The sequence below is a fragment of the Puccinia triticina genome, chromosome 11A, assembly GCF_026914185.1.
Source record: "Puccinia triticina chromosome 11A, complete sequence".
In the NCBI taxonomy this organism is placed as follows: Eukaryota; Fungi; Basidiomycota; class Pucciniomycetes; order Pucciniales; family Pucciniaceae; genus Puccinia; species Puccinia triticina.
The window spans coordinates 5622942-5643636 of NC_070568.1; the positions used below are offsets into that span (position 1 = coordinate 5622942).

The window sequence follows — 20695 nt, forward strand, 5'->3', positions numbered from 1 at the left end:
GGTTCCTTGGATGTATGTATGCGAAACTGCTCCGTTGAGGGGCTGCAGTGGTGAGTGTTCATGATGGATGGTGATGTGTGTGGGGATGGGCTGGCTATTGTGACTGGGGGGGGGCTTTGGGTGGGGGATGTGCTCATAATGGGGCTTTTGCGTGGGAGAGTCTCGGGCGATGTCCGCCGGGCAGTCGGCTCTCCCCTCCTGCCCAGAACCAACCACTCGACCACCACGACCTCCTCCTCCGACGATGGCCCAGCCATCAGGGATCCCCAACCCACGCCTCTCAGGACGACTGACGCCCAGCGGAAGACTCACGCCCCAACAGCAGCCCACCAGAAGCACAACCCCAGTCCTCCAGCAGCCACGCGCAACAACCCCCAGACACTCCCTCCATCTCCAAACACCATCCCCACCCCAACAACAGCAGCAACAGAACACCCACCCAGACAGCAGCAGCAGCAGCAGCGTCCAGGTCATCCTCAGAATCAGACCATCCTCATACGACATCAACGTACCCTCCAGATTCCAACGCACAGTCATCACCCCAGTTGAGTAGACTAGCAATCAAACAACCAAACACACACACAACCAAACACACACACAACCAAACTGACATCCATCATCAACAGATCAACGCCACCACCATCGCCGTCGAATCCCCCCCATCCACCGCAGCCCCAGCCAAATCAACCCAGAAATTTACCTTCGACCGCGTCTTCTCCCCCGAGGAGGGCCAGCAGCAGGTATGGTCAGCCGTCGAAGGCCTCATCCACCGCTTCCTCGAAGGATACAACGTCACCGTCTTTGCCTACGGACAGACCTCCTCAGGCAAATCATACACCATGGGCACCGACCGATTCACCGACGAACTCAACCACCAGCACAACGACCAACAGCTGCTCAACTCCAACCGCACCGGAATCATCCCACGCGCCGTCCACACCATCTTCAACAACATCCAGCAACAGCAACAGCAACAGCAACAGCAGTCCAACAACAACAACAACAACAACAATAACAACAAAACAATCACCATCAAGACCTCCTACGTCGAGATCTACAACGAAGACCTCATCGACCTCATCGCCTGCGCCTCAGCACCCCCCGGCGGCGCTAGTGCACTCCCCCAAGTGACGATCAGAGAGGACAAGGACGGGAACATCATCTGGTCCGGGCTCAAGGAAGTCAAGGTCTCCCGGGCGGCCGAGGCACTCGAGCTGCTCGAACAGGGCAGCCAAGTCCGCCAGACCAACTCCACCGAGATGAACGCACAGTCATCCCGCTCACACGCCATCTTCAGCCTCAACCTCACCCAGAGCAAACCCACAACAGCACTCACAAACAGCAGCAACAGCAACAGCAACAGCAGCAGCATCAGCAAGCGGGCCTCCAAGATCCCCCCCACACAGGAGGGCGAATGGACAACCACCTCGAGCAAGTTCCATTTCGTCGATCTTGCCGGCAGCGAACGCCTCAAGCGGACGGCTGCCGTCGCCGAACGGGTCAAAGAGGGCATCTCCATCAATGTCAATCTCCCTTTGCCCTGAAGCACACACATACATTCTTGCTCACCACCCGACTGATCTTTTTTTTAGGCCGGCTTACACGCACTCGGAAACGTCATCTCGGCCCTCGGCGACCCCAGCAAATCAAAGACAGCCACTCACATCCCCTACCGAGACAGCAAACTGACCCGACTCTTACAGGACAGCTTGGGCGGGAACGCCCAGACGCTGATGGTCGCCTGTGTGTCGCCCAGTGAACACAACGTAAGCTACTGTAGGCTCATGTCCGCGAATATACTGACTGATCTTGTGTATCATAGCTGGGCGAGACATTAAACACACTCAAGTATGCCAACCGGGCTCGGAATATCAAGAATCGGGCACAGGTCAATGCCCAGGAAGTCGGCTGGGAAGACGTCGAGTACCTGCAGTCGACCATCATCAAGTTGCGCAAGGAGCTGGCGATCCTCAAGACCAGCACCTCGCCTCCCGACTTCAACCGAACGCTCTCGTCGATCAACGAAGAAGACTCGGTACAGGACGAGCTGAGTCCGAAGTACCTCGACCTGAAGGGCTACTTCACCGAGCTGCAAGCCAAGTACGCCAAGACCCTGTCGGATCTGGCCCAGGCCCAAAACCACCTCAAGCTGGCCTCGCGCTCCTCGGGCGTCCCCCAGGCGATCTCCCAGAGCGCCTTTGACGAGATGATCCAGCCGATCGTCGAGGAGTACGAGAAGTCGATCACCGCGCTCGAGTCCCAGCTCGCGCTGACCAAGGCGGCCCTAGTCCATTCGGAGCATTCGATGAAGGAGCTCGAGATCCAGCTCGCCAACGAACAGGCCTTGAACGAGAACCAGACCAACTACGTGGCCGAGCTCAAGGCGCGTCTGAACCGTCTGTCCGAGCGAGAATCGGAGAACGAGTCGTACATCAAAGACCTCGAGCTCAAGCTCAAGACCCTCAGCGAGAACGAGGAGTCGGCGAACGGAACGGTGGCCGAGTTGAAGAAAGAGCTGGCGAAGATCAAGGAACAGGACGCCGAGTCGGAGGCTTACATCAAAGACCTCGAGGCCAAACTGTCCAAAACCGGCTCCGAAGACCTCACCATACAGATCAACTCCCTCGAAGCCTCCGTGCAAGACCGCGACGAACGGTACGATGCACTGTTGGCCAAGTACGAAGCCCTTAGCTCCCAACTCTCGGGGAATAATGCCGATCTGTGGGAGCAGCAACAGCACCTGACTGAACAGCTGTCCGAACGAGAAGCCAAACTGGAAAAGCTTCAAGCCGTCCTCACTCAACTCGAGAACGAGAAGAATGAGATCGAGAGTGAAAGGCAGAAGCTCGAAGCCACGAGCGAGGAAAATACACGTACCAACAACGAGCTCCGTGGCCGGCTCAAAGCCTTGGAGTCATCCGCCACCGCCAAGCGCTCTCCCTCGGTGACCACCGACCAGGGCGACGCCCGAAGCATCAGAAGCACCCATCTCTCGGTCGGAACAGTACACAACAACAACAACAACAACACCAACACCATCAGCTTCACGCCTCCTGCCACCCCGGCTGCCACTGCAGACCTGACTGCCGCGTCCACAAGTGACCGAGCAGATCGCGAATTGATGACCGAGTTCCACGAGCTGCAGGAGCGTTACGAGGCCACTGCAAGCGAACTCGACCAGGTGCGGGCCAAGTACAATAACTCGGTCAAGGAGCTCGAAGACTTGACGGCCCAACTCGAGGACTCGCGTGTCGTCCAATCCTCCTCCTCCTCCTCCTGGCTGCCAAGACGCTCGATCAACTCGACAACGAGCCACCTCCGGAACTCGGGATCCAACTACGGCTCCCCCACCCCCTCGCCCATCCTCCAATCGCCCTCCTGGCCCCCCGCCCAACAGAGCTCCACCTCGTTCTCCAACCACGGCATCCTGCCTGTCCGCGGCTTCGGCACACCTGTCACTTCTGGACGCACTTCGTCCAAGTACATGGAGGGCAAGAGCATCCGCGCGACGGAGGGCGACTCGCTCGAGGAACTAGCCGACGGCGGCGCACAGGAGCCCGCGGAGCGTGACCCCAGCTCGCATCGGATCTCGATCGGCACGTCTCAACGACAGAGCCATCGGATCTCTCTGAACTCCGGATCCCTCATGCCACACGGCCGCTCCATGTCTCTATCGCACGACTCGTCAGGCCTCCCCGTCTCCACCCGCGGAAGTATGATGAGGGCCTCATCCGACTCGCGCTCCGAGTCCGGCGCCCGATTGCCCAACCCTGCCGGCGCCCCTAGCGGCGACCAGCTCACGCCCCATGGCGGAGAGAGAAGCTACGAGAGCTTGCAGAAGGAGGTCATCAAGTTGCAGGACGTGTTGAAGGAGCGCGAGGAGGAGATCCGGGGCTTGGAATGCTCGATTCGTCAGGTCCGGAGCCGCAGCCGGTCGGTCGATCCGCCCTTATTGCCCACCGATGAGGGCGACCAGAAGGCTGACCTGACTGAAGACTCGAGCGACCAGGACAGTCCTCATCCTGATAAAGTTCTTGCAGCCATCCAATCACAGATCTTGTTGAATGATGGGGATGCGAGCGTCGTCAAAGACTCCCAGAACATCAAGCTCTTGGATAATCTGATGCGCTCCATGGCTCAGAAGGAGTCGGCCCACTTGGAGCTGATCGAAAACCTGAAAGATAAGCTCCAAAGCACCAAGCGCCAGCACGACGACCTTGTCAAACTCTCCCGAGATCAGGTCGTCAACATGTCGTCGGAGATCGAGTCCTTGCGGCTGAAGCTGTCCAATCCTCCGACCCCCGATCCGGAGGTCGGCATTCGGCTGTCGAAGTTGGAAGAGCTGTTGAAACTCAAGGAGGAGGAGTCCGAGGGCCTGAAAGCCGAGTCCAAACGACACCTCTTGGATCTCGAAGCCAAACTATTGGAAGCCAAACAGTCTGAAATCGAAGCTTTGAAGGCTGGACACGACTCGGAGGTCGAGCAGCTCAAGCTGGAGCAACGCGAGAATCTGAACCGCTTGATTGCGTCGAGCGAGGAGAAGCTGGCGGCCAAGCAGGACGAACTGCGACGACTGGAGGAGCAATCCCAGGCGGCGCTGGAGTCGCAGGCGGAGAAGATCCGGGCCGAGTTCGAGGAGGAGCGGAAGACGCTCGTGGCGAGTCGGAGCCAGGCGGAGGAGGAAGCCTTGCAGGAGCAATCCAGCCGGTTCGACACGGAGACCCACCAGTTGTTGGACCAGCATGCCCAGGCATTCGAGACTCTCCAGGACGAACTCGGGGAGACGATGAAGCGGGCCGAGACGAAGTTCGAGGCCCAGCTGCAGGAGCTCAAGCAGGCCCATGCGAGCGAGGTGACCCGGCTGACGACGACGCTCTCCTCGAGAGCCAACCAGGGGAACAACACGATGGAGAAGCTGATCCGGGACCATCACGAGGAACTGGACGAATTGCGGAGCTCGATGGGCACTCAAGTGGAGGAAGAGCGAGCCAAGTTCGAGACGGAGAAGGCCCGGTTGGGCGCCGCACATGCCGAGGAGATCAAGATGATGGAGGGGAGACACGAGGCTCAGGTCGCGGAGCTCAAGGCCGAGCACGAAGAGATCCTCGTCGCCTCCCTCACCGAACTCGATCTCCGTAGGACCCGCAAGTTCGAAAGCAATCTCGCCGCGTTGCAGGACAAACATCAGGCCGAGATCGCCGAGATCAAGCTCGAGCACCAGGCCCAGATCCGGGCCCTCAGCCACGAATCTTCCGGAGACACTCCTCCTGCGACGGATGGCGACGCGACGGTCACGGCTCGGCCGGCAGACGTAAGTCCATTCACACACATAACTACAGTCTCTCGAATGACAGTACTCTGATCTTTCTGTGCGTAGTTGGGCAAGATGCAGAGCAGCTATGAGGAGAAGATCGAGATGCTCAAGTTGCAGCATCAGACTGACCTCACCGCGCTCGAGGAGAAGTTCCTCATGTCGAGCTTGTCGGCCGACTTGCGCGAAGAGCGGCAGGCTAACCAGCGCAAGATCGACCTCCTCACTGACGAGCTAGGTGAGTGAACAAGAAGCTTTGATCGTTTATCCCACTTTTGGTGCTGATTAAGTATATATATCTCATGCAGATTATTTGAAAGAAGAGGTCCAGAAACATAAGGCGGCTGAGAGCCAGGACGCCACGAGCCGGGGGGAGGCAGCACAGAGCGAGGCGGAAGTCGAGTTGCAGGAGGCGTTGGACACGCTGTCGACGCTGGACAAGGCGCTGTTAGAGTCGCAAGCGGAGCGGGAGTCGTTGCTGAAGCAGCTGGAGGAGATGAAGCGGACGCCGACGAGCGAGCAGCCTCCTCCTCAGACGATGATGAAGGAGCTGGCGAGTATGCAGGCCGAGCTGGACCGGACGCGGCAGGAGCGCGACGAGCTTCTGGCGCAACAGCAGCAGCAGCAGCAGCAGCAGATGGCCAGTGGAGGCGGGAGCCGGCCGTCGCATGACGGCTCGTACCTCAACGGCCGCTCCGGCCAGGGCATGGGTGCCGACTCACCCTCGTTGCCGGGGCTGCGGACGCACCTGTTGCCGAGCGGGAAGCCGCCCCCGCCGACCCCTCCGCCCAGCATCCCGCCCCCGCCGCCCCCGACATCCTCCTCCGCCTCCTCATCCGCCGCCGCACCTGGCCCCAGCGGACTACCGGGCCTGAGCGGCAACTCGTCCAACGGGACGATCCGCCGACCCGCCCGGACTAGCAACTCCTCCTCCCAGCTCAGCCACACTAACCAGAGCAACAGCTTCTCCGGTAGAGAGTCGCCCTCGACCTCCGTCGCTACTAGCTGTCTCGTCGACGCGGCCACCGTCGATCCTCGGGTGCTCAAGAAGGTCGAGGAACAGGAGAGCGCGGTGGGTGGCCCCCTCCCCTCCGTCGTGCTCTCGGATTTAAGTGCTCATCTTCTTCCCGCACGGTTGTGTAGATCGCCAAGCTGTCCAAACAGCTCTCGCAATGCGAGATGGATCTCAAGGCAAACATCGACCTGGTCACCAACCGTAAGCCTCCCCGCTGCCCCGTCCGCAAGCCGGCGGACCCCGCGTGTGTGTGTGCTGATTTTTGCGACGGGTGTTGATGTATACAGTGGAATCAGCGCTGAACGAGACGGAGCGCAACCTGCGAAAATCGCGGCTCCAGATGAACGAGCTGGCGAAAGAGCGGGACAAGATCGCGACGCAGAACGAGTCGTTGCGGAAGGAGCTGGCGGCGGCGACGGCGGAGGTCGAGCACGTGCGCACGAACGTCCAGGCCGAGAAGGCCCTGTTCGAGAACCAGCTCGGCGAGGAGCGCCGGGCCAAGGAGAACGCCAAGAAGCAGCTCGAGGCCCGCATGGAGGAGATGCAGACCTCCCGGATGACCCGCAAGAGCAAGTTCAAGTACGTCACTTCCCCCACCGCCCCCTTTTCTGGATTCGGACCGCTTACGCCTGCCGGCTTTTTCGTGCGCTGTAGCTGCTTTTGATGCGCGCGTGCTTGCATACACACGTCCATATCGCGCGAGGCCGCGAACATATTTCCCGCTGCTTGTCCGGGCCGCACATACTTATCTCTTGCCTCCACCTTCTCTTCGCCCGTGCCAGTCTGTCTCTTCTCTCTCTCTCTCTCTCCCACGTGTCCTCCTCCTCTTTCGGCCGCGGCCGCCGCTTGATCGGGCGGCCCTCTTCTTCAGTGTGTGTGTATGTGTGTGTGGTTGTCTGCCCGGTCGTCCTGTGATATGCTTGTAATATATATTCTTATTGTGTCTGGCCCGACGCCCGACCGCTCTTGCGGCCACATTGCGGCCACACGTGCACCTGCGTGGCTCGTTGCCTCCGGGGGGGAGCAGGGCGACCTCCGAGCCTTATCGGTGTCCACTCCGAGCCTATGCCTCCCGGCTAGACACGCACCAGGCTCGCTCTCCCACAGAGAGGTTGCCTGCAAAAACCTCGTGCGTGGGCAGCCTCTCCGGCGCCTCGAACGCACGACGTGCGCGAGAGGGAAGACACCCTTGCCCGCGTGGCACGGCCAGGCTTCTGGGCTGCTCTTTCTTTGTGAAATCTAGTCCGAATGTCGCCGTGAGTTATGTACCTTTCCAAAAGAAAATTGCGCTCGGGGTGCGCTGGATGAGGATCTTTATCCTCCCAAGAAATATTCCAAAAATTCCAAAAACAGCAGGAGTAGGATTTGTTTTACCGGCTAATTATTCCAGTCTAACATGTGCATATGGCTTTGTATCAAAAACATGTTCCAATCTATTGAAAGGCAATTGAATATTGCATCCTTGCTTACATCATCTGGCCTGCATCTCAAAAAGAGACCTTTTTCTAACCGCTCTCCAGGCCATGGACCAAGAGCTATCTGGCGGCAACGGTGGGCCAATGCAATGCGTTACAATATATGGGCCAATTTCCGCAACACATTGGCCTTTATTTTCAAGGAAAAACTGTTAATTTTCACATAAAAGATCAAATTTTCATACTTTACAATGGATTACAATATGTTTTTGGCTGTATCAACCAAAAATGGCCGGTATCGGCTATTTTCAAGGGTATTTTAGGTTGTTTTTTAAGCCCTCAAGTTTATAGTTCACTTTTGTTGGCAAAATCAATAGCCATATTTGCTATATTGTAACTTATTTTTTGATATGTTACAATACTTCAAGTCAGCAGGTAGCTGTAACGGCCCACCATTGCTGGCTGTGACTGCCGCCATTTTGAAGAGGGGAAGAGCCCCTTTCTACTGATATGGGGGAAGGAGCCATTTCCTTTGAGAAATGGAGTCTTTGGGGGCACAAAGTTGGCCACCCACAAAAGACTCAAACTGTACATGGGGCTCTCACACCAAAAATCAGGGATTGCATAAAAGAATATCATAAAGAGGATATGCACCCATGAATGGGATATGTATGCATGAAAGGGGAATGTGACAAGGTCTATTTACACATCAAACAGATATTTCCACAAGGTGACTTTGTATCAAAAACATGTTCTAATCTATTGAAAGGCAATTGGATATTACATTCTTGCTTACATCATCTGGCCTGCATCTCAAAAAGAGACCTTTTTCTAACCGCTCTCCAGGCCATGGACCAAGAGCTATCTAGCGGCAACAGTGGGCCAATGCATTGCGTTACAACATATGGGCCAATTTCCGCAACACACTGGCTGTTATTGTCAAGGAAAAACTGTTAATTTTCACAAAAAAGATCAAATTTTCATACTTTACAATAGATTACAATATGTTTTTGGCTGTATCAACCAAAAATGGCTGGTGTTGGCTATTTTCAAGGGTATTTTAGGTTGTTTTTTAAGCCCTCAACAAGAAATGAAGGGCCAAATTTGCCCTAAAATGGCCTTTTATTGCTCAGTATTTTGCTTGATAAATGCTGCTCTGCACTATTCCACCGTGGTTACCAGTCTGGCTAGTGTAGAGGGACCAAAAATCACTCCAATAACATTACTTTACCAATAACCGTAAAGTGGCTACCCACTGTTGATATGAGGAGCCAAAATCTGTGTTCATGGGAAGGAGCAAGCTTAACAGAGCCTCCCAGTGAGACTTCTTTGTAGATCTCCCCGCTTGCAGAGGTCGGACATTAAGTGACCCTTGATTTGTCTTTTTCGGGGGATAAACAGAAATTAAAAGGGCAAGGAGGAGCATTTGGATTGTTGGATGGATGGACGCTATGGGAGACTGGTTACATGGGCTTGGAGGGTAGCTGGGTGGGCAGAACCCCGAATCGTTTTTTGATTGTTACTCGATGGCGAGAGAATCTGTGGTTTGTGTGTTAGACCGGGGTTTTTTGAGGGGAGGAGGATGTGTCAGTGTCCAGAATTTCCTTTAGATGCCAGACGACGGCGGCAAGCGGAGTACTTACTTGTCGTCAGGAGAAAATCGAGCTGGTGGGGATCAGAATGCGGGAGTGGAAGTTTTCTAAGCTATTTTGGTTTCCGACATAGGGTGCGATCCTGCCTTTGACTTCTCTTACCTGGATGGGCCGATTTGGTGACTTTCCCTTCGGCAGTGGTTTTCTTGAGGGTGTAGATCCTATATAGAAAACGGTTCGTGAGCCAGGACTATCTCGTCGTACTGCTGTTTTTACTTTGCGCGTGAGTGAGCACACATACCGGTTTCCGTCTGGGTCGAAGGTGTATTGGAGATGCATCTTTGCTTGGGTTGGGTTGGGAGTGTGTTCTTCTGCAGAACCATCCCAGAAATTCAAGAGGATGTGGATATATGCAAGGTGCTGCGTCCTGCTTATGTAATCCGCGCCATCATCCATCTGCTGGGGTCTGCCCCCAGCCACCAGCCAGTGAGCCACTGAAACATTGCAACTTGACCTCGACGATGGCCTCCTCCAGCGCATCCACCGAACCGACCACCAAGCAGAAGCGCAGGAACAAGTTGCCAGTCGATCGGAACAGCTTGCTCGACTGGATCATCTCCAATCGCGCCACTCCCCCTCAGCACCTGGCCGAAGTGCTTACCAATACTCCTCAAGACATCCTGTCCTGTCTACCACTCGAAGCCGGCACAGACCCATTGGACGACATCATCCAGCCGCACCTGGACCCTCTCGCATACTTCCATATCCTCCTCTGTCGCTTCGAAACCTGTCACAATAGAATCGATACCCACACAACTTTGGCACATGCCCATCAATTTTGTTCGGCCGTCGATCGGAAACAACTCCGTATAATCTCTCCATCCAATGCAGAGCGTCAGCCACTTAAAACCCCATTCTCTCGTTTCTTTTCATCCTCAATCATCGGGGTTCGGAACATACTCCTAATTCGGACCGATCTCCCCTACCAGTCTGTCTGTTTGTTCAGCATCTTGTCCGTTGGTCATCCCACGTCGGCCAACTAGAAAGCTCTATCGAACCTATTCGACGGCTCATCGAAGCTTACAGTCCACTCCACATCCTCACCCCTCTTCACCATGAATTGCTCAGGGTGAGCCCGTCTTGACTTTGAAGCCGCGGTATCAAGTCCACTTGCTTCCAGAACGACGTCATACAGCCATTTTTGACTTCTTTGCTGCGCCTAGATATCGTTAAAGACGCGTTCGATCGATCGGGCAGTCGAGCTCACCAACTTGGAAATCGACATAGACCAGCAGGTGCCCAGCTATTCTCAAATATCCTTTATCCTTCCCTTCACAAGTATCCCATTAACTCACATGGTTCATCAGAGATATCCGATCCGATATCATGATCATTTGGTCTACCATTACCTCGCAGGAACCGTCCAAGCCTTGGCCAAAAATTATACAAGAGCAATACATCTTCTCACGATCGTCGGTTGTTTTTCTTTTGCTCTGTTGAAAGACTATCTGGCATTGTGTGACAGGAGCTTTGTTTACAGGCAGTGTCTGCCCCAGGATCGGCCATTTCTCAAATTCAAATTGACGCGTACAAGAAGCTTATACTCGTCTCACTGCTCTCGAACTCTTCACCGCCCACACTACCTCCCTACACACATCCTCAATTGAAACCGGCTTTCAAAAGCTCCAGCAATAACAAAGCTTATCTGGAGTTTATGAGCTTGTACGAGGATGCTGAGACTAGCAGTGATGCATACACCCAACTGGTCTCCGTGGCCGAAAAGAATATTGCTCATTTTCAAAAGGTTTGATCGCTCATGATTATTGTCTGGTCTCCCGACTGTGATTTCCCGAGCTTGCTTGATGCTTTTTCGTTGCTTAGCAAATCTAACCCTTTGGCTCATAAAATTAGGACAATAACTTGGGATTGATTAAACTGTGTCTCGCAAATCTACCTCACAAGGCGATCAAAAAACTGATTCCAATTTACATATCGATTCCGATTGCGAACGTTGATTTGATCTTGGGACATCTGACAGGAGGCAATGCCAGCGTCTTAGTCCAATCGATGATCGACTCCGGAGAGCTGGATGCCCAAATGGATCTAACGACCAATGCAGTGACTTTTTACGACGACGAACCGGCTCTCGAAGATCCAGAACGTACCCATGAGATGCTGAAGAGGATCGTCGAGCAGGTCCAAGCAACCGAGCAATCGATCAAGGAGAAATCGGCGGCGATCGAACAAGACAAGGAGTTGCTTCAAAAGCTCATCCAGGACCTCCGGCATTCTTCAGGCGACAAACAGCAGCATCAGTCCTCGAATGAGTTCACGCAATCCGGCCCAAGCGGACCTGGTGATCGCAACTTTCCTGGAATAATCGAGGAAGAACTCGTCGATGTTGGGATGGCTTGGGACGACTGAAGGACTCCTCATCATCATCGACTGATTGAGATGAAGTTGAGTTCAAGAGGGCACACCCTTGGAGCCTGACACAGGCTATCAGTTTACTATTGCTAACTATCTCCACATGTTCTCATGAAATAAACGATCTGCAAAGGACAGTCATTGTTATGTACATTACCTAATCATTTATGCTGTGTGGAGTGGGCTCCTCAGCACACTTCCTGAGGATGTCCAAATGAACAATGTTGGTTTTGGTTGTGACCATGGTTCAACAATGATTCCTAACCAGCGACCCGCAACAGATGTTACCCGAGAGAGGGCCACATAGAATTGACCGTGAATAAACACAGGCCTTGGAAGATATACTGCAACCTTTGCAAGCAATTGGCCTTGTGACTTGTTGATTGTCAGGGTAAACACCATTGACACTGCAAACTGAAACCTGCTGATAATTAGGAGGTATCAAATATAAGAAATCCACAATTAGCCAAAAACAAGATTCATCACCAATGGATCTCCAAATGGGGTATGTGAAGGGAAAACATGTTTTAAATATGGTGGATTTTTTCAAACCTGTCAATTTGTGGATTTGGTCATATTTGTCATTGATACCCCCTATTTCTGAGGCTCTGGAACAGAATCAGTTGAAACTTGAAACAACCCACCTGAGCCATCTAGAGCAGAATCTCCTGGAGAGCAAACCAGGCAGACAACACGATGGAGAAGAAGCTGATCCGCGACCCAATTGGATGAGGAAGAGGGGGCGAAGTTCGAGGTCGAGAAGGCCCGGTTGGCCCCCACACATCCACACATCCCGAGAGCTCGAGCACCAGGCCCAGATCCGGGCTCTCCCCTCCTCCTGCCGACGCAACGGTCACGGCTCGCCCAGCAGACGCAGGTCCATTACACACCTGCAGTCTCCCGAATGATACAGGAGAGTTACCGGGTCCAAGTAAATACACAGGTCCGAGTCCCACCTCTGAGGAGAGCTCAAAAGTCTTCCTCGGAGGGACTTGGATGCGTTCGGCCAATTATGTCAAGTGAGGGTTCTCATGAGGACTTAGAGTGGGAATTTCAGAGCCGGTTCACATTGGAGGTGAGGCATGAACGTGTTCACTCTGTGCTGCATTGACCTCTCACCAGCTCTCACCCCGTTGACCGATGAGAACTGCTTCCAGATGAGGGAAGCTGTGGATTCCAAGTGCCCAAGAAAGGAGGAGGGTACCAGGAAAAAAGAACGACGACACACAGAACCCGTCAAACCAGAAGATTGTGACGGCACTGGCCAGCGAGCAATCAATCATCAGTCGGAGACAGACAACGCCTTCGTACAACTTGATCATTTTGCTGACTTACCTTTCGCATTCACCTCCGAACAATGGATTTGGAAAACTATCTCGCCAGTGAAAATCGCCATTACCGAAATACACCATTTCTTCTTGGGGTCGAGGTGACCTCTTACTCTGCCTCTGCTATTGGTTCGGACGCCATAGTTGGCAGCTCAATCGCTCCGTCATCCCCTGTCCTCAGTACGTGCAGTGAGAGTGTTTATTCCACGGCATCCCCGAAGCAAAGTCATGTTGGTGTTGCTTCTCACTTCTATGTATTGTTTGATTTATATATTTATGTCATGCGCCAAGACTAACCGCTGACAACCCTTGAATTTCATTCTCATGATCATGACACATAAGACTATCGAGAATAATGGAATGCCCAGCAGCCTGGCTCATGTCAATTCGGCTCGGAGTAGCCAAAAGCTTGCATCATTTGATAGACCCCAAGTCCAGGCTCAAGCTGCTTATCTGGAAACAACGGTTGGAAAGCTCCGGACAGAATTGGCGCGCGTCCGAGACAGCACTTCAATCACGGACCTTTCCAACTCCCGTCTTAGTCTGTCTTCAATTGAAAGAGATCTCTCCACAAAATTCGAATTACCCAATACAAAGTATCGGCATGTCTCGCGGCACTTCACCCAGCTTCAAGGGGTCTACGGCAAGGCGTTCTCCGACATCTCCAAGGCTGCTTCTGCAGAGGCTGGTCCACGTTCAGATCTGAATTCTATCCAATTGACCCTGGAAAGCTCGATTGATCCGATCGCCGAAGAATACGAAAGTTTTATCCTTTCCCTTGAGGCTCAGCTGGATACTATCGGAGCGACGCCAACAAAGCGGACTGCGAAAACAGAAGCCGTACCGACGGGCATGAATGTGATCAGCCTGGCTGGGAGCCAGTTCTATCCATCCGCAAACCGGAAGGAACTATCTGATCGAAAGGCGGAGCGCATCTCACAAACCGCCAGCTCAGAGGCTGCTATAAAAGACGTGCGCATGTCCAACGGTTTTCGCCTTGATGACGGGGAATCACAAGCCCCGGGAGGAAAAGGAGAGAAAGAAAGGCCCCGAGACCTTGCAAGTTAAGCGCACCCCTGTCTCTGAATGTTGTTGTTTTTCTTTCATGATTTACTTACTTTGAGTGAACCGATGTCCGCTATCGATTTTCTCCTCCAAAAACAGAAGCTTTGGAACAATCTGAACCGGGGAGAGGCAAGACGCTACCAGATGCAAACGCAACACAGTTGAAATCATTGCGCGAAAATCAAGGAGACGGCAGGTTGCTCAGCAGTTTCCAGGAGCTTCAGATTCGCCACGCAACAACTGTTGATGAACTCGAACAAATCAGAACACAGTACCTCAATACTTTAAAAGAGCTAGATGAGGTGACAGCTCGACATGAGGAAGCACAGCGAAGGCAGCGATCGCCCTCAATGTTTCGCAGACCAGCTCTAGCTCATCTGACCATGAACTCTTACTCCACCCCAAGCTCAACTTCTGCTACGGTTCCATCCTCACCCGGTCCCATCACGACGCGAAGAACGCCAGTTTACAATGGTAATTTGCCCCTTGTCAGCCGCCGCTCAGGTAGGCCAGCTTATTCTGAAAGTCCTAAGGAAGACCTGGCGCAAAAGGAGGAAATACTCGAAACGATCAATGTGAATGACCATTCGGAGCAGTCGCGGCTCCAAGAGAATTCAGCACAACTCTCCTCAGACGGAAGGTCCAATCGCTCGTTGTCTGTCAGGAAAAGCACGAATGTGACGTCCGTTGGACCTACCAAAAGAGCTTATTCGAATTCACGAACTCCTAGCCTTCAACCCCTCAATCTCCCACTGATTCGCTCCTCGTCGTTATCTCTATCACAATACTCAGCACTGCGAGGGTATGGGAAGTCTCCAAATTCCCCCGCCAATTCATATTCTGTGGAAGGGTCTTCTTCACCCCTCATGCTCGATTTCCCCAACGAACAACAGACCCCTCGCAACGCCGAACGAAGTCATGAGAGCTTGGAGAAAGAAGTTCTCCAACTGCAGGAAGTTTTGAAAGAGCGCGAGGAGGAAATTCGAGAGTTGGAGTTAACAGTTCGCCAAGCAACTAGCCTGAGTGAATCGGTGGCGTCCCTCAAATCAGAATTCAATGACGACCAGAGCAGCTTGAATGGTTATACCCGCGTCTCAGTTTCTCAAATGCCTCGGAATTGCAATGTCAAAGGACGCCAGTCAATGGCACCTTCCGGCTCCTTTAATATGCAGGGAAACAAAGAAGATAATCACCCCTTACCAGGCGTTTCTTGCGTCGTTGAGTTTTCTCAAAAGCCTTTTTCCAATACTAACCGGAACGAACTTGCAATCTCTGACAACATCAAGAGTCTCAACGTGCTTATGCGATCGATGGCGAAGAAAGAAACAGACTTCCTGGAGACGATTAAAAATCTGAAGTCTCAGCTTAAATCTACCGAGCGTAAGAATGAAGACCTCGCGAAACTCTCAGCAGACCAGATGGCGAACATGTCCTCTGAAATCGAAGGGTTACATGATAGGCTGAAGATCTCCCAAGCAATTAATCCTGAAGTTAGTAGCGAAAAGCTGCAAGAGCAGGCTTCAAACGGCGAACAACTCAGGCAGAGCGAAATTCAAGCACTCAAAGATGAACAAGAGTTGCAATTAGAAAAACTGAAGACGGAGCGCAGCGAAAATTTCAATCAACTCTTTACATTCACCAATGACAAACTGATGGCCAAGGAGGAGCAACTCATACAGCTCGAAGCTCGTTGGCAGGCCACGCTGAAAGCCGAATTGACCGCTCAAGCCGATTTCATCTGGGCAGAATCTGACAATCAACAGAGCAACTTGGTTAAAGCGCAGCTGAAATCGTTCCAGGCAAAATCTTCTCGAGAAAGAGACAAATTCAATCACGAGATCGACCAATTGACCAAGAAGCACAAAGAAGAAATCGAAAGGTTGAGGGAAGAGATGGCCACAAAACTCAACAGTGCCGAAGCTCGTTTTGCGAACAGGATTCAGGAATTCGAACAGCTACATGCGCAAAAAGCGGCACAAGTTACTTCCATTATGCCATCCGATACGAGGAAAATGACGGCGAGCTCTGATGGAGCCTCCCAGGATCATCTCGAGGAATTCCAACCATGGCACGTGGAGAAAAATCAGCTGGTGTCCCGAAATTACGAACTTGAAAATGAAAAGCTTTACCTGGTCTCCGAACATGAGATGCGACTAGAACAACTGAAAGCTGAGCATGCGCGTGAGATTTCTGCACTCCAGGCCGACAATGACGATACTTTGATCGCTGCGTTGTCAGAGTTGGACCAGCGTCGAACCAACAAGTTTCAAGCTCAAGTGAAGATGATGGAAGAGGCTCATGTTATGCAGATCAATGAAATCAAGCGGATTTACGAACAGAAACTCGGTATACCTACGACGAAGGAGAAGAAACGCGCTTACCAGCCACACGATGCGAGCAAACATTCAGACCCTGCTGACGTTCGCTCGGTCGAGTCTCCAGATCACTGCAGTAACAGTGATTCGTCTTCGGCTAGTGCTGAAGAACAGAGCACGATCGACACGGCTGTCTTGGATCCTCGCATGCTCAAAAAGATTGAAGATCAAGATAGTGCAGTAAGTAAGTTTTCTGGAGCTCAAAAGCTACTGCGAGACTAATTTTTGGAGCCCTGTTTGCAGATCTCGAAGCTCACCAAGCAACTTGCACAGTGTGAGGGTAACCTGAAAGCTAACATATCTGCAATCGCTCAACGTCAGTATTTCAAAGAAAGGGAATGAAAATATGCTTAGTTACTTACTTTGTTTGTTTGACATTTGAAAATCCAGTCGAAGATGCTCTTAACGATACCGAGCGTAATCTGAGGAAATCAAGGCTGCAGATGAATGGGTTGGTTCAAGAGCGGGATAAGATGTCGATCGTGAACCAAAGACTGCGGATGGAGCTGCTACGATCACAAGCTGAAGTTGAACAGATCAAGCAAGGCTTACAAGCAGAAAAGCAGCAACTCGAGAGCAAGTTGGAAGAAGAGAAGCTGGCCAAAGAAGCTGCTCGGACTCTGCTAGAAACGAGGATGCTCGAGATGGAGAAGAGTCAAGGGAAAAAGAGTAAATTCAAGTGGGTCTCTTCTACATTTGTTTCATTCGTCATGTCCCACGGGATAAAGCTGACTTGAGTTTCCAACCTCGCAAAAGTTGCTTTTGATGTAGGGACTCACCGGCCCACGCCTCAAACTCATAACTCATAAGGATATCCTGGCAGACGTTTCTGTAGTTCAAACACCCCTTTTTTGTATCGAATTGTTGCACTATAGCAAAGAACTCTTTTTAATTTACGACTTACCCTTCATTATAACGGCCGATGTGTACCTTTGAACCTTTCTCATAGACGCATTTTTATTACTTAGCTGCGGATGTTAATTTTAGTGTATCTCTAATTTTGAAGTTGATTTGATCTTCCTTCGTGTTCTAATTCAAATCCCACAGATGATGGAAATCACGAGAACAGGCAAACAGGCTCGACTTCAAACGTACTAAGACAAATATGTATTGTACAATAGCCCCCAAATTTGCGGCTCCAGGGGGTGTGGAATAATAAATCCCTTGAGTCTGCTCAAACGGACTTGGGGACAGGCCATAGTGGAAATGGATGTTTCTGAGGTCCATTACCCATGGAGATTGATTAGGTGTGGATGTCCACCCAAGCAATCTGCTTGAATGGACTGGGTGACCATCCCTAAGAGAGTCCTTTGAGTGGAGTGGACACATCTATCAGCGAGTCCGTTGAAGGGAGTTGGTTAAATTGAACGGACTCAGCGAGTCTAACTTAACTAAGTCCCTCTCTTTGTGGAGGGGGGACGCTGTCCCGCAGGGACCCTCCGAAGGAGGGACTTATACACTAGTGGGATTCAAAGTAGACTTGCGCGCGCATGCAAGTCAAATTGCATGTTGACTTGCCCCCCGCCAAACTTCAAACTTACTCTGAGCCCCCCACTTTGGCGCGCCTGGCAGACCTCTGTCCAGCTCAACGCATACACCCAGCATTCACAATTCGAGACGGTTCACCACCCCTTCGCCCTCAGAGCACACCCATACACCCCCTCCAAGAATGCCGAGACATACCGAAAGAGCCTCAACAATACATCGCCTCAACCAGCTCATCCAAACACAAGTACAGGGTGCCATTATTGAATCAGCCCTGAATGACGATTCCGACTCCAGCGAGAACAGTGACTTGGAGGAAGCCATTGTCACACTCATCTTGATTAAAAAACATCGCTACCTGGCTCCCAGAACTCGACTGCCTTGTGCTCTGGACAATACCGAGTATCTCTTCAGTCTCGACGAACTGCGCTTCAAACAGGAATTTAGGATGTCGCAACACTACTTCTTCCGTCTCCTCTCCGAAATCGAAGACCATCCGGTATTCCAAAACAATTCCAACATCCCTCAACGTCCTGTGCGCGAGCAGCTCATGGTTACCCTGAAGCGGATGGGATTGTATGGTAACGGTGCTTCGGTTGGTATGCTAGCCCGCTTCTTCCGAATATCGGAGGGGGCAGTAATCTTGTACTGTTCAAGAACAATTGAGGCCATACTATCTCTTGAGAAGTAAGTGCTTCTTTTCACGGTTTCCATCTAGCTATAGACTCATTTTTACTGATTTTTGTTTGTCTGTTCCATACATTTATAGAAAATATGTCCAATGGCCTGATGTTCAAGCACGTCGAGCACTTGCCTCTCGAATTTCCAGCTTCACAGGTTTCCGGAACTGTGTCGGCTTCATCAATGGCACACTTTTCCCTCTGTACGACAAGCCCTCCATCGACCCTCAAGACTACTACTCGCAGAAAGGCTATTATGAACTGGCAGCTTTGGTAGTTTGCGATGAAGAAAAGCGAATCACGTACTACATGACCGGTTTCCCTGGTGAGTCTCTCCCCTTGTTTGTTTGGATTGTTGTTTATCTGCAGTATGTCTAACTGCTTCCCTCCCTGCCCAGGCTGTTGCCATGATACTCGCCTCTGGGAGAACACCGAGCTCAAGCTTAACGAAAATGAACTCTTCACCCCCGGGCAGTATCTTTTTTCCGATTTGGGATTTCTGGCCAAGTCAAATGTTGTGCCAGCTTTCAAACGGCCACCCCATGGAGCCATGTCTCGACTGCGAAAGCGATTCAACCGGCATCTCAGCTCAGTTCGCGTCTGTAACGAACACTGCATTGGGATCTTGAAAGGACGATTCCAAAGCTTACGCGGACTTCGGAAAGACCTCAGCTCAGCTGGAACGATGGAGAGTATCACACATTGGATATCTGCATGTGTGATCCTCCACAATTTCCTCCTTCGTGATGATTCCCCTGACATTTATCAGGGCGATGTGGACGACATCGATTCCAACAATGATGGAGCCCGGCAGGATCGTAGTGCTATTGGCACCCAAAGGCGAGATCAAGTGTTTGCCGAGGTCATCGAGTACCTAGACTCTTGATATCTTTCCTTCTTTTCTGTTTGTTTCTTATCCAAACCTCCCTTTCATTTCTCTGTTTATGTATAATTCTTTACTGTTTTCTTTATCTTATGTCATGAATTAAAATACAAAAAAATAACAGACACCCCTCCTTCAACCTCCAAATCTCGATTCTCCAGCCCAAGCTCCTTGACCATCATTTCTTTCAGGTGTTGGATTGCCAATTTCTGCGAGCCATATATTTCTAATTTGGTTTTTTCTCTTCCATCCGATAATATCTTCATAATCCTACTTTCCGGTCGTTTGAAACGGAACGAGTTTGCGTCTCTAGCAGATGGGCCTGATCTGTACAACTCAGGCTTTGTCAATTCACAGATGAAACTCGAGATCCACATGAATTTCTTCAATACCTCATCGGTTGACCGCTTGCTACTTGCAAATGCAATGGGAATCTCCCTTTCCTCGTGCCACAGGTTGCGCCAGACCAGAAGGATCCGTGTCCAGATCTCGAGATTCAGCGGTTTCATCAGCAGCCGGTAGGCGAACGGGATCAAGATATGATAAGATCGGTCCAAATTTTTCAATTCAGACTGGCAGGGATCTTTTGACAGTGCCCGCCAAAAGTGAATTGCCATGAAATGTGCAGCGAGCTTAGCTTGCTTGCTTGGTTTTGGGGGCGTCCACTGTATACTTCGCTCTGACAATTCGTTCCAAAACTACGTTTGTACATAGATTTGCTCGCAGGCAGATGTAATTTCATTGACCTCAGTTGTTTGGAAAAATGACAATGGACGAGAAACAAGTGAAAAGTGGCCATTGGAGAGAGAGAGAGAAGTGGAAAGTGGCTGTTACACAGGAGATGAATGAAGGAAGTGGAAATTGGTCATCGGCTTCAGTCCTTTACAACGATGAGAATAGGAAACAGATGGAAAACTGGAAAAAGAGGAACGTAAGAAACTATGAAGAGTCGTCGGATTCGTCAGCGGATTCATCATCTCCGGCATCCATGTTGGCTAATTGGGGGAACTCGAGTATTGCCTTGGCCTCGATCTCATCGAATCCTAAGCCATGCTCCCTTAACTCCTTCATGTAAGCAATCTTGATCTTGCTGGCCTCAGCGCGGGCCCTGGTGATGTC

The 20695-nt window shown here is 51.7% G+C and overlaps 3 protein-coding genes across 3 annotated transcripts; all 3 read left to right on the forward strand.

Annotated features, from left to right (window-relative positions):
* Window positions 1-169: 169 nt before the first annotated feature.
* Window positions 170-6990, forward strand: PtA15_11A543 (uncharacterized protein; the record flags this gene model as incomplete). The annotated part of the gene is made up of 17 exons (XM_053161462.1): window positions 170-346; window positions 470-544; window positions 627-932; window positions 1038-1328; window positions 1407-1523; window positions 1593-1766; window positions 1850-2100; window positions 3100-3250; window positions 3398-3844; window positions 4055-5311; window positions 5378-5549; window positions 5620-5868; window positions 5962-6061; window positions 6170-6383; window positions 6455-6527; window positions 6614-6905; window positions 6981-6990. 17 exons carry the CDS (start codon window positions 170-172, stop codon window positions 6988-6990), a joined length of 4356 nt encoding a protein of 1451 aa, XP_053025406.1.
* Window positions 6991-9854: 2864 nt separating this feature from the next.
* PtA15_11A544 (uncharacterized protein) lies at window positions 9855-11921 on the forward strand (the record flags this gene model as incomplete). The annotated part of the gene is made up of 7 exons (XM_053161463.1): window positions 9855-10227; window positions 10323-10462; window positions 10557-10628; window positions 10701-10805; window positions 10874-11137; window positions 11245-11588; window positions 11894-11921. 7 exons carry the CDS (start codon window positions 9855-9857, stop codon window positions 11919-11921), a joined length of 1326 nt encoding a protein of 441 aa, XP_053025407.1.
* A 1196-nt stretch (window positions 11922-13117) lies between these two features.
* PtA15_11A545 (uncharacterized protein) lies at window positions 13118-17294 on the forward strand (the record flags this gene model as incomplete). The annotated part of the gene is made up of 6 exons (XM_053161464.1): window positions 13118-13318; window positions 13431-14151; window positions 14253-16708; window positions 16772-16844; window positions 16919-17207; window positions 17285-17294. The coding sequence occupies 6 exons, from the start codon at window positions 13118-13120 to the stop codon at window positions 17292-17294; spliced, it is 3750 nt and encodes a 1249-aa protein (XP_053025408.1).
* Between the last annotated feature and the right edge of the window lie 3401 nt (window positions 17295-20695).